The sequence below is a fragment of the Lissotriton helveticus genome, chromosome 1_1, assembly GCF_964261635.1.
Source record: "Lissotriton helveticus chromosome 1_1, aLisHel1.1, whole genome shotgun sequence".
NCBI lineage: Eukaryota > Metazoa > Chordata > Amphibia > Caudata > Salamandridae > Lissotriton > Lissotriton helveticus.
The window spans coordinates 1,394,967,379-1,394,984,500 of NC_136057.1; the positions used below are offsets into that span (position 1 = coordinate 1,394,967,379).

Here is a 17,122-nt window from a genome sequence, read left to right on the forward strand (position 1 = left end):
AAGCTAATAATGCTATTCTCAAGGGCCAAGGGAGTATGCATGATAATTTATTTGGGTCACTTGAGTCTTGTTGCTGGATCAGCAAGAGTCAATTATTCATCTACAATGAGCATTCAATCTCTTACAGGACTATGGCTTCTTCATCAGCGAGGCAAAATCATCACTCACTCTCTGGCAACAGATAGTTCCTGGGGTTTTGCATAGATTCTGTTGCAGCATGTCTCCAACTTCTTATGTTGAAGCGTACGTCTATCAAACACAAGCTGAAGGCATTCCTGCTGTAATCAATATCTGTGCTCCCAGCATGGATCATAGGCCTTTGGCATTGTTTGTTCAGCTGATCTTTACAGGCCTTCTTCAATAAAGGGCCCCTATAGAGACTGAAAATCCAGCAACTTTGAAAGGGTCTGTCTTATTAAGACCGGTGGCCGTATTATATAAGTGCCCCAAGGCGCAACAGGTGTTTATGCCTGCTTTGCGCACCCTGGGGCACTTTGATATTACAGAAGGGGCTGCAGATGCTTGTGCGGCTCCTTCTGTAATACAGATAGCGCTGGCGCCCATGAAGCACCAGTGCTATCTTCAGGGGCGTGCCCCATGCAAATGAGGGAATTCCTTTGCCTATGCACCCGCACCGTATTACAGAAGCGCGCAGAGGCAAAGAAGGTCTCAGGAGGTGCTCTGACAGTCCTCCATCTAAACGGTGGAGCACTCTCAGTGCGCCCCCTGATTGCAGCCTTCTGGGGGAACAGGGGGTCCCATGATCCCCGCAGACATTCCCTTGCAGGTGGGTGCAGTCACTGACTGCACACACTTGAAAGGGTATCTTTAATGCCCTTTAAAAGTTCAGGCGGGTTGCCGCCTGCAGTGTGAAACATGGAACGGCTTCAAAGCAGCTGCTCTGGTTTTCACAGGAACGCGTTGCCCACAGGGCAGCGCAATTTTGCGGCTGCCCTGGGGGCAACACATTCCATGTAATAGGGTGCACTTTCCCTGTTTGCGCCTGGCACACCGGTTTTAAGATGTGCAGGGCGCAAACAGAGAAGGTGTGTCCTTTATGTTATAGGGCCCCTGATAGCTTTGCCAAAGGAATCCAGACAAGAGATTCTACAGTGACTGGAACTTATGGAAACCCACAATGGCAGAACCATTTTTGGAACACCTCCAGACTTTGTCATTGAATCAGATGCCAGTAGATTGTGTTGGGGTGCCATTTGAGACTCCCTCCACCTGAGTTTGATGGTTGTGCGATGAAGTTGAGTTGCACGTGAGCTGCTTAGGGTTACTGATAGGCTTATTCTGCATAAAATCTGTGTCTTCTGAAGATGAATTGTTGCATCCTCCTGGGGAAGGACAACCTCTCGGCGATCAAGTAAAAAAAAAAAAAATATGGGTAGCACTTGCTCCAATATTCTGATGGAGATCAGGATAGACGTTTGGTATTATTGCTTTCAACACCAATTATCTGTGACAGTGAGGGAGCGTGGCTTAGCCAGCTGCAAGATGGCCGCACTTTGAGTGGGCTCTGCCGGCCGAGCCAATAATCCGACATCAATCCTGCAGACATCCCTATCGTTGCTACTCTGCCCCATGCCATTTCGACCTACCTCACCCCTTGGCACTGTCTGATCCATCTCCCACCTTCCTCCGGCGCTGCTGAGCCGAGATCTGCTGCTGGGCCTGGGCTTCGGATCCGGGCCCACCTGTTGGCATGGCCGGGCCTTCCTGGCGCCTCTCTCCGGCGGCCCCCTGTGACCGGACCATAGATGCGGGACCTTCCTCCAGCTCTCTACCATTGGAGCCGGTGAGTGCTGCCATTGTGGGGGCATCTCGTGGCGGGGTCGGGAACTCGTGTGCCGCACCGGCGGGCCCTAGCCTTCCCACAGAGCGGGCACCATCTTCCAGCTCCTGGTGCCCGCTGTGATGGCCTACACCCGCCGGGCTCCCCGCGACTCCTCGCTGCCCTCCTCTGGCGCGGCCTCTCGGCTGCCTACATGGCCGCGCTGCTGAGACTGGGGAGTCCTCGGCTGCCCTTCACGTCCGGCCCATCAGCCACCCATCTGCTGCTGCCGCCTGGATGACAGCTTACCACGGCCATTAACCTGCCTGACGCCCAGCCCTTGGCCCTTCACTTGCCTCCACACCTTCTTTGATTGTCAGCGCTGGCGGCCTTGCCTGTTGCCTACCTCCCCCCTTGGGGGCGACCTCCCTGCTGGGACCTCGACAGCCGTGGGCCGACCCTGTGGACGCCTCAGACATTTGCTGCCCGAATGCGGCTCCCTGCGGCCGCCTCCAGCCTCTCCGGATTCTGGACATGAGGTGCCCTGCTGGCGCCTGTCTGCTGCCTACCTCCCGCTGGTCCTGGTGAGTGCAGTTGCTTTGGGGGGCCTGCGCAGCAGGGTTGGGGGCGTGTGTGCTGCACCGCGGGGTGTGGCCTAGCTCCATTGCTGCTGGGGCTTTCCTGCATCGCCTACCTCCGTAGGCCCTGCTACACCGGCCACTGGTCGAGGGCTGCGCGCCCTGCGTCTCCCCGCTGCCACCGCTCCCGAGGCTTTGCCATCCTCTACGGCCTCATTGCACCATTTCTCCTTCCTCTCTCATGTTCTGCCATCCTGACGGCAGCCTGTCATGACGACCGTGCCTGGAACCCTACTGCGTCTGCCGCTCCAACCCCTCATTGCCGGCACTGGACGTCTTTCTCCTGAGCTGCGAGGCGCCACAGCTGGGCCACATTTGCCTCTAATTTGCATGGACTTGCTGGGCCCTGCCTGCCACCCGGCCCCAGATCACTCCTGTTGAGCAGTACTCCCGTGGGGGTTCCTGCGGTTGGGTTTGGGTGCGCGCTCGCCATTCCGCCGGGCCTGGGCCTATCCCTCACACTGTAGAGGCTTTTCGCCCTTTGCCTCTCTCCGTTGGCCCTGCGACGAGGGCAGCGCGCCCCCGTGCTTCCCCGCTGCCTCTGCCCCCACGGCTCTAACTCCCTTATTTGCTGCCTCTGCAGGGACCGGCATTGGAGCGGCCAGGTTCTCGTACACACTTTCTGGCCTAGCTGCCTCATCACGTCGCCGGCTCTGCCACTCCTCTGCCGGATCTGCAAGCCTGACGGTCGGCTGCTACAGCCTGCCATTGTGAGGGATGCCACCAGCAGCTCTTCCACTGCCCTCCTTCCTCGGCCTGCTTCCTGGGTGCCAGTGCTCTTGTCTTCCGGCCCAGGTTGCCTGCTGCAAACTCCTGAATTTCAGGGACCGAATGCCATTCTTCGGGCGGCCAGGGAGAGGGGCGAGATTCGTCATCAGGGCAACTCCTTGTCGTTCTACCCTGACTACACTATGACGGTGCAGGCTGCTCGCCGCGAGTTCCTCCCAGCGAAACAGATCCTTCAAAAACATGAAGTCTCTTATTCACTGGCATATCCCGCCAAACTGCGAGTCAAGCAGGGCTCCAAGATGCTTGTCTTTCCAGATCCAAAGGACGCTTTGGCCTTCGCTAAGAAACTGGACTGGTCGCAACGTTCCTCTCCTGCAAACTCTCAAACTGCCGAAAAGGGCAACTTAAGCGATAACGACTGAACTGTGGTGAACTCTTGACTCCTTCGCTGACTGCACTCCGTGTTGCTCAAGTCCCCTGTTTAGATTTGGTCCACTTTGTATTTTCTCCTCTGCAGGGATCTCCACAACGTATACATGTTCCTGGACTTGATGCCCTAGACTTCCTGGTGCCCTTATTTCTGTTGTCTGCCAAGACTCGTGGCTTGGCCACCCTGTCTTCTTGGCAGGGGTGTGTGCTGAGAGACGCCATGCCTCCACGGGATGATTCCCATATTAGACATAGACTTTCCCCCTCTTAGTTGCAGGTCCCCGGGGTGGGTTTGGGTGGAAGAACAGCCTGTTTGGGGGGTTGGAGTTGGTGATGGGGAGGGGGTTCTTGGGGTTTGTGTCCTTCTTCTGAGGTCCTATTGTTTATTGTGATGTTTGTTTTTTCTTTTGGTCTCCTTTTGACACGTTATCTCAAGCGTTTGAGTTGTTCTATTGCACTTCTTTTGTCCTCTGCACTGTGTCCTTATTGCCCAATCTCTCCTATTCGATTTTTTGGGGGGTTTTGTGATATTGGGACTGTCGCCTCCAAATGAGGCCGTTGTTGTAATCTTGATTTTGGTGTTCTATTGCGCTTCCAATGTTACCGCACTGTGCTTTCTGCTGTTAGTTGCATGGCATCTTTCCACTACACAAGGTTTTACCCGCACTTTTAGTCTTTCTTGATCTTGACCTCCCTGACAAGGCACTATGACTGATACCACGATTTGGACCTGGAACGTCCGCGGTCTTAACGACCACTGTAAGGCACGTCTTGTCATGCCCACCTCATCTGGCATAAGGTAGATATTTGTTTTCTTCAGGAGACCCACATGCTACCTGCAACCTCCTCCAGACTCCTCTCCAGGCACTGGGGCGAAATACATTCTTCCTATTACTCTAACTACTCCCGTGAGGTGTCTTTTCTGCTGCGCAGAGTGCTCCCATGGCAGACTTCCCAGATAATTGTCGACCCGAGGGGCGCTTTTTTGTTGTCCTTCATGGTACCCTCCAGACCCAACCACTGACATTGGCTGTGCTCCATTGTCCCAACACTGACGACCCGGAGTTCTTTGCACAAGTTTGGCATCGCATCTCATCCCTGGGCCCCGCTGCGCTCCTCTGGAGGGGGACTTTAACATGACGCTGTCCACCACGCTAGAACGCTCTGGCCTGCACGCTTCCCACCCACGCGCAGCTTCACTACTGAGCTGCAGCCTCACTGACAGCTCCCTATATGACGCGCAGTGCCACACTCGCCCTAAGGCACGCGAGGGCACTTATGTACCGGGTTCCCGCGGCTGTTGGTCCTGCTTGGACCTCTGCATCACCACTCTGGACGCCTTTGCTTGGCTTACCTCTGTTGAGCACATGGCACGCACCCTCTCAGATCATGCTCCTGTTCGTCTTTGTCTTTGCCTCTCTCACTCCCCATGCCACGCGTTCTCTTGGCGGCTTCCCCCTAACGCACTGCGTGATTCAGTCTTTTGTGACGAGATGCAAACTGCTATTTTGAAATATTTTGAGCTTAACGAAGGCTCCGTTGACTCCCCCTCCACGCTTTGGAAGGGATTTAAGGCCGTAATCCGGGGAGAATGTATTTCCAAGCAGTCTGGCGTCTTATGCTCTATTCGCGGCACTCTTGATAAATTAGAGACGGAGATCAGGGCTCTGGATGTTTCTCACTCCCGGGACTCTAATCCTGACATGCTTGCTCAAGGGGAAGCTTACTGACTTCGCTGACGAGGCCAAGTGAGAACTCGCTTTTCTGGGCAGGGAGGCGCGGGCGCACCGCTTCGGTGAGGGCGACCACCCCGGTAAGACCCTTGCCAATCTCCTCCGCTCACCTCACGCTGCATCCCACATAACCGCCCTCCAGGACGGAGGTCCTGATAGAACCACCTCTCTTGAGGAAATCAGGGCGTGTTTCACCGCATTTTACTCACAGCTTTACACGGCTGGGACTGCGCCCCCGCACGAGGTTCTCGATCAATATTTTGATACCCTTCAGCTTCTCTGGCTTGGCAACCCTCACCGGGAATTCCTTGATGAGCCCTTCTCCAAAGAAGAAATCTTTGCTGCGATTAACGGCATGCCCAGTGACAAGGCTCCCGGTACAGATGGCCTGCCAGCATCCTTTTATAAAACCTTTGCACCCCTTCTGGTCCCGCATTTACCTGCCATGTACAACAAATCTTTTAAGGCTGGTTAGTTTCCCCATTCGCTCCGCGAGGCACTACTCACACTACTTCTAAAGCCGGACAAGCCCCCAAAACTACGTGACTCTTATCGTCCCCTTTCACTAATTAATACGTACAACAAGATCTTTGCCAAACTCCTCGCCTCCCGCCTTCTTCCCCTCATGTTGCTCATAGCTCGCCCGGACCAATCCGGTTTCATTCCTGGCTGCGCGACTTCCCATAACCTCAGGACTATATTCTCCGTGCTTCATCAAATTAACCCTAAGCTTTTGGCAGTGACTGCCCTGCTCGATGCCACCAAAGCCGTTGATACCCTTGAGTGGCGGTTTCTCTTTTATCTCCTCCCTCATTTAGGTTTTAGCCCGGTCTTCATACACAAAATATTACTTCTTTACACCCCACTGCCCGCCTCAGGATTAACAGTCACATTTCTGAGCCTATTTTCATCAATAGAGGTACCAGGCAGGGGAGGCCGCTGTCACCCATGCTCTTCGCCATCGCAATGGACCCCTCTGCGCTAGACTTCGGCAGCACCACACCCAGAGGGGTCTCGGCTTCGCGGCTCGTGCTCTAGTCGTCTCCATGTATGCGGACGACGTTTCTCTGTATGTTCGCAAACCTCAGGAGAACCTTAGTCCACTGGTTTGTGAGGTGATACGGTTTGGGGGCTTCTCCTGTATCCAGGTTGCCTGGACTAAGTCTGTGCTTTTCCCTCTCACTGATGCCACGGTTCCCTTCATTCCGGACTACCCCTTTGTATGGGCGTCGGGCCCGACAAGATACTTAGGTATATGGTTTAGCAAGGACGTGGACGAACTCTGGAGGGCCAATTTTGGCCGTGCTGTGGAGTGGTTTGAGTCCAAGATTCCCCTCTGGCACCAGTTACCTTTGTCTTTGGCCGGTCGCGTAGCCATCGCCAAGATGGTGGTGCTCCCAAAGTTTTTATATTTATTCGTCAATATCCCCATCCCCCTCACTGCCCACTTTTTTCGCAAAGTCCGCTCGTTGCTCATCACTCTGGTTTGGGCAGTCGGCAGCCAAGAATTGCATATGACATCCTTACCCTTCCTATGTCGCGCGAAGGTCTTGGTGCCCCCGATTTTAAACTTTATGCCCTCAACGCCCAGGCCAGTGTCCTTCAGATTTGGCTCCACCCCACTCCTTTTCAGCCGCATGTCACAGTGGAAGCTGACCTTGCTGCCCTATGGCCGCTTACGACCACCTTGTTCACCCTGGCGAAGCTCCCATGAACCAAGATTGACACGGTGGAGACTCTGCACTGGGCCTGGAGTGGGATCCGTAAACTCTCCGGCTCCACCATGCTCTCCGCGAACGGCATGCCTATTGCTCATCATCATGTTTTTCCCCCCTTCAGTCGTCCGGGATGGTTAAACATGCCACCCGCTTAGGGCTTACCACAGTGGCGGACCTCTACCCTGGGGACTCGTTCGTCTCTCTCGCTTTCGACTCCAGCCCCTTGGACACCCTGCTCTACTATCAACTTAGGGCTATCTGCAGGGAGCTCCAGCCTTCATTCCCCCAGCCTCCCTTCTCAATGGCCGCTCTTGACTCTCTGTACACGTCTCCCTCCCTCCCACCCCCTCCCCCCGGGAAGCTGGTCACTAAGATTTACGCCCCTACCCTGGCAGCATCTCCCATTTCTAAAGACCGGGCGCGCGTGGTGTGGGGTGAGGACATGGGTGTCGAAATCTCTACAGAAGACTGGCTATATAGTTGCGCTCGGATAAAACGCCTATCCCCAAATTACCGCCTGCGCCTCATTCACTTTAAATATTTACATAGGCTTTACCGGACATCATCTCAGCTGCACAAGATGGGACTTATCCCAATGATAGATGTTTGCGATGTTCTGTTCCTGTGGGAGACTTCTCCTACCTCGCCTAGATGTGACCTCAGATCTCCGCATACTGGCGCGAGGTCTGTGCTGCTGTTTTAGAGATCACGACGTCTATGTTCCAGCCTGACCCTTTGCTTTTCCTTCTAGGCTTTGTGAAATTGTATCCTGACGCCACGCGCCGCCTGACTGCGATGCTTCTTGTCCTTGCGCAGCGTAGGGTCTTCATGTGCTGGGGCGCGGGCTTGTACCTAAGGTTGACGCTTGGCTTGAGGATGCTTCGCGATGTCAGACACTCTTGTCTGAATTCTGGGACCTAATGCCTGCCAAATCCCGCCCAATTAACATATGGGGTCCACTTGTGTCTTATCTCTTAAGTTGTGACTGTCACCGCCCTGCGACCTCCCCCACGCTCCCCGCCGGCGCTCCGCCAGCAGCCGCCGCCGGTAATTGCCAATGTGTAGCTGGTCCCCCGCCCATTCTCCCTTCTGCTCCACTGGTCTCCCTCCCCCACTCGATGTGTTCATGTGCTAAAAGTATGAGGTAACCTCTGATGCATGATATTGTATGTTCGTATATAATGTCTTGATGTGGTGCAATTTTGTAACCTTGCTGTGCAAATTTGTTCAATAAAGGTTTTTGAAAAAATATATATATCTGTGACAGCAGAATATATTCTGGGCCAAGTGAATGTGGTTGCACACTGGAAATCCTGCTCTCTGCAGGTTTCCAATGGTTGGAGCCTGAAAGTGAGCACCTTACAGGCATTGATGAAAATTTGGAGACCCTGCTCCATACTTCTGATTGCTTTACGTCTGAATCACCACTTTATGTCATTTTCCAGTTGTAGGCCAGACCTGGAGGCTACGGCCACAGACAAGTTACTACAAAAGTGAAATGGGAGTCAGCAACACAGACAAGTTACTACAAAAGTGGGATGGGAGTCAGCAATATGTATTCCCCCTTTTCTGCTGGTCCCAGGAGTGGCCTCATAAGCCGGGCAGCAACTAGTGGATCTAGTTCTAGTGACTCTAATCTGCAATGGTTTCCAGTCCTCCAGGAGATGATTTGGGCTGATTTCTCTTGCTCTGCTTCCAGTGATTGTGATTGGGAATATCCTCAACTGCAATCAGGTCTCCTTCACCTGATGGCATGGAGAATTTCCGGGGTCGCTTGCAAAATTGCTGGGACATCCATTTCAGAGGGCCAACTTCCTTTTGCTAGTACGCCATACCTACATACCTTTGTTTGTAAATTGCTTAAAGCATTGGTCTTCAACTATTTAATGCCGCACCCTCGGGGTTGAAAGAAACATTGGCAACCCTAAATATATATATAATATAGCATGGTTTGGCTCCACCTTCCCCTTTTTACGTTTTTGACACCTTCTCCCAGCTAGTATGAGTGGCAAAATATTATTTGGAATGGCCCATTACAGATTGGCTCATTGCCACTGTTTTGTACACTAAAAACTACTGTTTTCAACATGATGCTTCTGAGGGCCAGTGCCCGGAGCCCATCTCTGAGATCATTTCAGCCGCCACCAGGACAGCCTGCCCCTCAATTGGGAGACCTCTGGCTTAATGGGATTAGATTATCTTCACCACCAGGACCCAAATACACAGCATTATAGAATGCCAGTGTTGGTCAGTAGTACCTTGAACTTTGGCTAATGAAGATTTTAGCCTCAGACACAAACATCTGCTAGCGAAGCTCACTATGGCATAGATGCATCAAGCTAACGAATCTGCCCCTTTGCGACCGGTATTTTTGCATTTGGGATGCATTAAAGATAAAAAATTAGCGATTTTGCTAATAGGGGGAACAAATTACCATGAAGTTGAACTTCATGGTAATTTGCAAAAACTTTGAAAAATGCATTTTTCAAAGTTCCATTTTACACACAAATATGCCCTTAGGGCATGTGTGTGTGCAAGATGTACCCATATGCAGATTTCAGTGGTGCAACAGGGTGTCCTTTTGACACCCTTGAAATTGCAATCTCAATTTGCGATTCTCTAATTGAGATTTGCAAATTGAGATAATGTCTTCCCATTCATTCCTATGGGCCTCTAGGCCCATAGGAATGAATGGGGAGGTATTCATTAATTGCGAGTCGCAATTTGCAAGTCGCAATTAAAGAATTTTAAGAAATCGCTATTTTTTTGGCGAGTTCTTCATGCATAGCCTTTTGCTATTCCTTATTATCGAATCCTTATTTTTCGCTAATAAGGAATCGCAAAATGGATGCTTGATGAATCTATGGGTAAGTGCTGTAATGTTTAATATCCTGCAGTAGGGTTTCTGACATTAAAGCATTGAATAAGAAGAACGAGTATTTGCACCTGATGGCACCTTTTGTACTATTCCGAGGAGAACTAAAATAATTTCAAACTGTCTAACTCGGCTAAGTTTCCCAGCTGTGTGAGGTGCACTATAGTAAAGTCTATGAAGATTGTACTGCGACTGTAGAGCACATCATAGGTGACATTTGTGTCTTGTAACTAAGAAAAAATGTAAACTGGTTACCAGGTGAGTGAAAAGCAGGCTCATGGGAAAACAGCTATCGATTTGGGCTCTTTAGGTCCTCATTCAAAATGAAGAGTCACAGCTTTGAAGCCAGTTATTTTGGGTTGCAGATTAGAAGACCTCATACAATCAGCAAATTCATCCTCTGACCCTACCTTTAAGAAGCGTTATTTTACTTCAATGGTGATTATTTGGCTTTAAACAAGCTTAATATAAGCCTCCTGCATTGGCATGAAAAAAATTAGTTCTTGGCAATTAAATATAAAAAATGTAGCTTTCGCAACGGAGAATTTTCAGTTCTGTTGAAATAAATTGAGGCGAAGGTTAGCCCACACTCTAATGCTATATTTTATGTTGTTTGTTTATTTCAGTCATTTTGAAAGCAAGCTGTTTCAACTCTACTGAATGACGTGACATTGATTAATATTATGTTGCTTTTCTACTACCCCCAAAAATTTGTGTTTTGATAACGAGCTACTGATTGGCTTTTGCATCTGTTCGTTTTGTTTTCCGTGAAAAGAACAGAAACAGGAATAAAGTGTGGCCAAAGTTTGTGACAGTTCTGACTAGAGGATCGAATTCAAGTTGCAATCCAGATGTCACTGCAAAAGAAAGATTGAGTCAAGGTGGTGTTATCTCTGTTTAAAGGGACTGCCATTATTGGCTGTTCTAGGTATTGTAGCTCTTTTCTTTGTCCCTCATGGGGATTGTAGTTTACTTTGCTGCTGTGAAGACTCATCAGCGAACGAGAAGGCATACTCTTCGCCTCCGTGTCCTTAACTCCTCCCATGCTGATTACGAGCTCAGCTCGTCATCAGCCACGGTGCTCGTGTGCTGATGACGAGCTGAGCTCGTCATGGCCGTTAGAACGCTCACACGCAGGGCTAATTCCCCTGCTGTGCTGAGAGTTCTAAGGAACGGGCATGGGCGTGACAAGCTCAGCTCGTCATCAGCACACTAGCACTGTGGCCGGGGCGCTCTACGCGCCCCCCAGCACAGCGGGGGAATTACCCCCGCAGAGAAGGAGTTAATAGAACTGAAACTTTTATGCCACAAAAATTAGTCATTTTAAAAATTCTCTATTTCATTTGAAGCCTGATGCACCTGAGGTCTTTATAACTGGAATGCGTTTTCCATTTTATCTTCGTCCCGCCCTATTTCTGTATGTTCCCTTTAGTCTCTTTACCTTTAACTATCCATCCTTTCTTTTCTTTCCACTATTTTTCTTTGGGCCAGTTCTGTTTCTATGTTGAGAACCTTCAGAACTGAACAGGGCATGACATCACAAGCCCATCCACTGTTCTGGTTGCCCTGGTGACCGCGCCCCTCTCATCTGTCCTCCTCACTCAGCTGCTTTATGGATGTTCAGCAGAGTCATTTCTCTGTTGCTGTTCTGCACATCAATGCAGTCTCATAGCAAGGTAGGTCTAGGTGTGAGACTTCATGGAATGCTGAGAGCTGTAGTTTCCACTACACTGTCGTACAGTAGTAATAGAATGCTGTTTGTGGATTTCAGAGATTATCTCCTGGTATGGTCTATGCAGGGGGTTTTCAACTTTACTTGTTTTTGTTAATACTTAATTGAATCTGATATTTTTAAGACAGAGGGGAAATGCTTTTCAGACATCGTATAGGTTACATTATGAATTGGACTGGTTTTTACACCCAGAAAACTGCTGATATTGTTAGATGACAGATCCTACATTGTGAGCTAACACTCTACCCATTGCATTCTGGGTGTTATAGTTTGGTATTTCTTAGTGACGGTATAGTACCACAAATTCCCAGAATGCAAATTGTTTGATTAATTGTCATGTCACCTAAAGCTGTTGTATCTTCTGATCATCCAGGTAAGTTCCTCAACCAACCTTTCATTTCAGGATCTCAGTTGGTTAGGTTGAGATGGAGAGATGTGAGACAGTTGAGGTGATGAGTGAGGTGTAGTGGTAATCGGTTGCAAGGAGATGAAGCTGTATCACGTAACTCATAGGGCAAAGATTTACATTCTAGACAAAGTTACCAGAGGACTTGCTATCAGGGACACCATGTTCGAGCCATGTGAATTTGTTCACAAATCATTGTTTTCTGGTGTGTTAATTCAATTGGATCAGTTGAAATGACCCAAGGCTATAACTCCAATTGCGCGTTAGGTTGTAAAGGCACGCCCAGCCATGGACTATATTGTCCTTGATGAGGTGGAGTCATCTGGTAACCTTTATTGTACACAAATAGGGTGGTCATACAAGGTATAGTAGTAGGTACGTGTGTATGACACATTTAGCACCTTAAGGAACACCAGCGTAAGAAACACATTTTAAATGTAATCACTAATATATTTCCTATGTCCACCTTGTCTTATTACAAGGGAGAGAGTTTATATGTTGTTTAGATTTGCTAGTGCCAACCACCATTGTTAAGGCATCTCGTTGCATTCACTGGGCGCTTGTTCCTGCAGATCTTGGAAGGCCATCGTTGAACTGGGGCAACCATCCTTTGATAGTGTACTTTGTTTTGTTAGTGATTTTTTTTGTGTCTGGTTAGTAGAGAGTTTATCAGTGTTAAGTTTTGCAACGTTTGTGTTATCTTTGTTGTGTTGTATGTATATGGGAGCGTGTATTGATGACTTCCTTTTTTTCCATTGGAAAATATCCATGGTCCATTGCTCAACCACAGTGCAGTGGTTTTCATATATATGACAACACTATACAGCAACCTAATAACCCCCATTTGACAATGTACATTGAAAAGAGAGTGCTTCCAGAGGAAACATTTAGGGCTTGATTACGAGAATTTGGTGGTGCTATGGTGCACCATATTTATATACTTTGGTGTCTTTTGATGGGATGTGCGCTTGAGGGTCACTTAGGTTTAAGCTGGTTTTATCTGTGCTAATTTGAGTGTTGGATTTATTTGACAGTGCTGTGCTTGCTATGTGACTTTGATGATGTGTGGTTTGCATTATAGGGAGGGTGCTCTGTCTAGCGGGTTGTATGTCAGGATATCAAGAACAAATATTTTGCCTGATATAAATAGTGTGGCCTAATTTTTGTTTGCACATCATTTGGGCATAGATTTTCTATTATTAAATCCACTGAGGTGATATTTTTGTAAACAATATTTAGGACACAATATATATATCAGACAATATTGAGGCAACTGTATTCTGATGACATACCTCATAGCGAACGCTGTCAAAGTGACTCATTGTTAGGGGAGATTGGAACAGTGGTGTTTGGCTTGTTGTTGACTACAGAATGCTCTTGGATATCCATTGAAAATGCAGATGTGGGTACTGGAGGTGCACTGCATGTGTGGTGAGGACTGTCCAAGATGTAGTGATTGGGAAGATGTGCAAGGAGCCTAGTGTCTGAGTGATTTATGCATCCAAAACAAGCTAGTCTAAAAGCTAGAACTGAGGTCTTTGCATGTACGCCATTCGTTAGAGAAGACATGAGTGGTGACTAGACAATCCACAGGGAAACTGTAAGGTAAGCACGGTAGGTGGATTGAACGAGGAACACCAGTTTCAGCATCATGCAACCCGACTACCATAGCAATAGATATGTATAAAGTAGGATTCAGGGATGTTCAAACAGTAATGTTGATGGGAGCTGGATGCTCTACATATCGAGATGTGATCCATGCTGTGGGGAAATGCACAAAGAGAGGAGATTCAAGTCGTACTGTTGGAGAGTTGCCAGACCACCCAATATGTCTCCCACAAAGTCTGACAAAAGAGGACCAACCATGTGGCTTCGCTACAGAGCTGCCATTCCATGTAACCCCTGCCACCTTCCCTGTTGTGTTTATTTTACAGAGTTTTATATATCGCGAACTTGACCGGAAGGTATCGGGTATCAGAGCGCTTTACATAGCACCAGCACCAGTTGTGTTACCTTAGGACACATTAATTTTTTTTAGGCACGGGGAGATTAAGTGATCTGCCCAGATTCACAGGATGTTCAGCGTTGTTGCCGAGACTCGAACCGAGTTCCTCATATCGGGGTCGACCACCTTAGCCGATATGCCAACTCCTCTTCTCAACTCCTACATGCTCAACTCCTTGGAGCCTCTAGCCCCCTACCTCACCCTCATCATGTCTTCTCATCTGTCACACCTTTCAACCTACTGAAATTATTGTCCCTTTACCTCTCCTCCTACCAGATATATTTTCTCATATTCTACCTCTCCAGTCTCCGCGCCTCTTCCATATACATTTCTATACGTGTTTGCTGTGCTGTATAGCACCTCATTTTTGCTTCTGACCTCTATGACGCAGTTCTCTACCCTTAAATAAAGGGATCCTATCAGTAGCCAGGAAAGCATTAGATTGGTTGCCTGTCAAATATAAGTTCCATTTTAAGCTGGACTGTCTGGTCTTCGAGTGGCTCGTGACACGGCATTTAGGGCCATATATATTACTCCCATTCTAAAACCAGAGATGAGCAATTTGCAAACAGACTTGTTTGTAAATGGGAATGAAGTTTGGCAAGCGACCTATGCATGAATAGGTCTCATCGCAAATTGTCTATGCACAAAGGGGGATGTAAAACAGCCCATTTAATAAGTATCATTAGGCAGGTGACAATTTAAAACCTCTGTGATTGCCAGCAAACTGAGGCATGCAAGGGACAGCAGACTTTCCTGTCTGCATTAGCCTTCCAAAAGGGGAAATATCTTTTTCAATAGCAGCCCGTACCCAATATTGTGACAGGGTATAACTTTTAAGAAAACATTTTCCCTTTTGGGAACTCATAGGGATGCAGGCAGTGGTCTTCTGGACCACTCAACATGGCTCTGGTACTTTGTAAAACGCGGTTTTGCAGTTGCAAACCATGTGTGCTGCTTCATCGCATATTTTTTGATAGTCATAAACTTTAGATTTACCTCGTGCTGCTAAGTGTCCATAGAATTATAACCATAGGGTGCAGTGTCCACCCTTTGGAAGCTTATTAGAGGGAAATATTTTACTCAAGGTGTACACTATCAGACTCCAGATTACCAAATTCCAGCCTTGATTGCAGCGTCTGTGAAGCAAATATGCAGTTTGATTGGCTTACATTGAAAGCTGTGAGAATGAGTCCCGTCCCAAGAGCTTTAACCCACTCAGAATGTATTCTACTGGGATCCCAGAGCATATGTGAGATTCCATCCCTCTATTTGTTTTACTGAATTTTTAGTAAGGGTTTCATCTTTCTCACTATCATTCGACATCTTTAACACCTTGCTGGTGAGTGAAGTGATTTATTTTCCTGATTCTGGCAGGATTTGTCTGTCAGAAATGTTTTCCCTTTTTGTTAAGTGCTTCCCCTGTGGAAATAATAAGGCAGTGTCACACAAGGCTGTATATTCTGTCTCCTAAGTTCACATTCCGTAAAAGAATGTGAAATTTGTCAAGCAATGTCAAAAAGGACTTTGAGCAACTGGTAAGGAATCAGACTCAGAGGTGTGCTTCAAAACGAGAGAGCTGAAAAGGAGGGGAAAAAAGAAGAGAGTAGAGAAGCCACCTTCTTAACAAACCTCTAAGAAGCAGCCATCTCCTAAAAAAGACTTTCACAGGACAATGTCTAAATAGAGAATGTTGCCTGGTAAAGGGAGGCATTGCCATCACCACTCCCAACATCATTGAAAATCGGCATCTAATGTAACGGCGTTGCTGTTGGAGGCTTCGTCCCCCGATAATTTTAACCTTGAAGGCTGGTTCCACAGCAATGGCATCACATCATTATCATAGAAGGCATTCCAGATCTTCTACATGAAGACATTCAAAGCCACAATGACACAGACTCATTCAAGTGGAAGAAGAGAACTCACACAATGTCTACACATTCACTTGCACCTTGAAAGAAGAGACCTTGCACGGCAGTGAAACATGCACCATCAATGACAAGAAGATCCAGGTTGACTGCTTTTCCTTTGCCAATGGTGTCAGTGCACATGCCAGATACACCATTGTTCTCTATACACTTCGCTGAGTTTCATCTGTACATTCACCAAGGTTTACATCTCCTCAACTCGTTTCAGCGAAACCCAAATCTATTATTATATTCTTGACGTTGTTAATCTCCCCAGCACCATGGAAGACACTTAGCACAATTATAGAGTGCCCTTCATGCTCACCCTAGGTTCTTGTTTTTCCTCTGATAGATATCATTCCTTTTGAGGATCCATTATATGTGTCTTTAAGCCCCCTTGAATAATCTCCTACAAGGATGGTGCATTGACGTTCGTCCAGTAGACAAACAATATCGCCTAATACTACAGAACAATGTAAGAGACATAGATTTCCTTCAAAGTCTAGCTCATTGTATGTGACACAGATAATTGTCATTGATCCTAATTGCCAAACTCTCCCACAGAGTCTCATTCCCTTTGTTTGCCTATTGATGACATCACACCATTCCACGATGTCTTAGCAAGAGGAGATTCTAAGTTGAATACTCCACTGTAGGCTCCACAACCTACAGTTTCATTAATTATTGAAACACTACAGTGAAGGAAGAGTTGCCCTGAAACCACTCTTGCCCTTCATACTAGGACTTCTGGATGGACATTGCAGAGGAGAAGTTGCTCACTCCGGCTACAGTGAAGGCTGCAACCCCACGCCTTATTAAAAAATAGAGAGCTCCTCAACAATATCCAGACTTTCTGAAGACTGATCCATAACCAGTCTCTGTGATAGTAACATCTGTAAGTCACAGACATGCCTAAATACAAGAAATTACCACTCCAGAGGGTGAGTATAAGGATATAGATGCAACTGATAGAAAGGTATGTGGGACAGTAGCTACCCACTTGAATACCAGAACAACTGTTCTCACAAGCAGGCATCGTAGAGAGATATGGGAAGGAATGAGGTCCTTTATTGATGACCTGCCTAGACACAGGCAGGAATATTTAATAGAAATACTGAATGAAGACTTCTTGGTCTCAAACCATGTTGTAAGCTAAGCAGTGAATTGAGT

At 47.9% G+C, this 17,122-nt stretch overlaps 1 protein-coding gene across 7 annotated transcripts in view; it reads left to right on the top strand.

The window, feature by feature from the left end:
- The window catches only part of LOC144825617 (coiled-coil domain-containing protein 159-like), a 395,593-nt gene that overhangs the window by 2,921 nt on the left and 375,550 nt on the right, over positions 1–17,122 (top strand). For 2 of the 7 annotated variants that reach the window (XR_013609475.1, XM_078684171.1), the window contains exon 1: positions 11,451–11,578. The exons of 2 other annotated variants lie outside the window; for them this stretch is intronic. Coding sequence is in view for 2 of the 5 variants with exons in the window: in XM_078684171.1 (XP_078540297.1) it covers positions 11,519–11,578 (60 nt within the window). In the remaining 3 variants the exon portion in view is untranslated. Of the gene's footprint in view, positions 1–11,450; positions 11,579–12,037; positions 12,216–17,122 lie in introns of those variants that run through there. 3 more of the 7 variants (XR_013609457.1, XM_078684170.1, XR_013609480.1) reach the window with 2 other exon arrangements.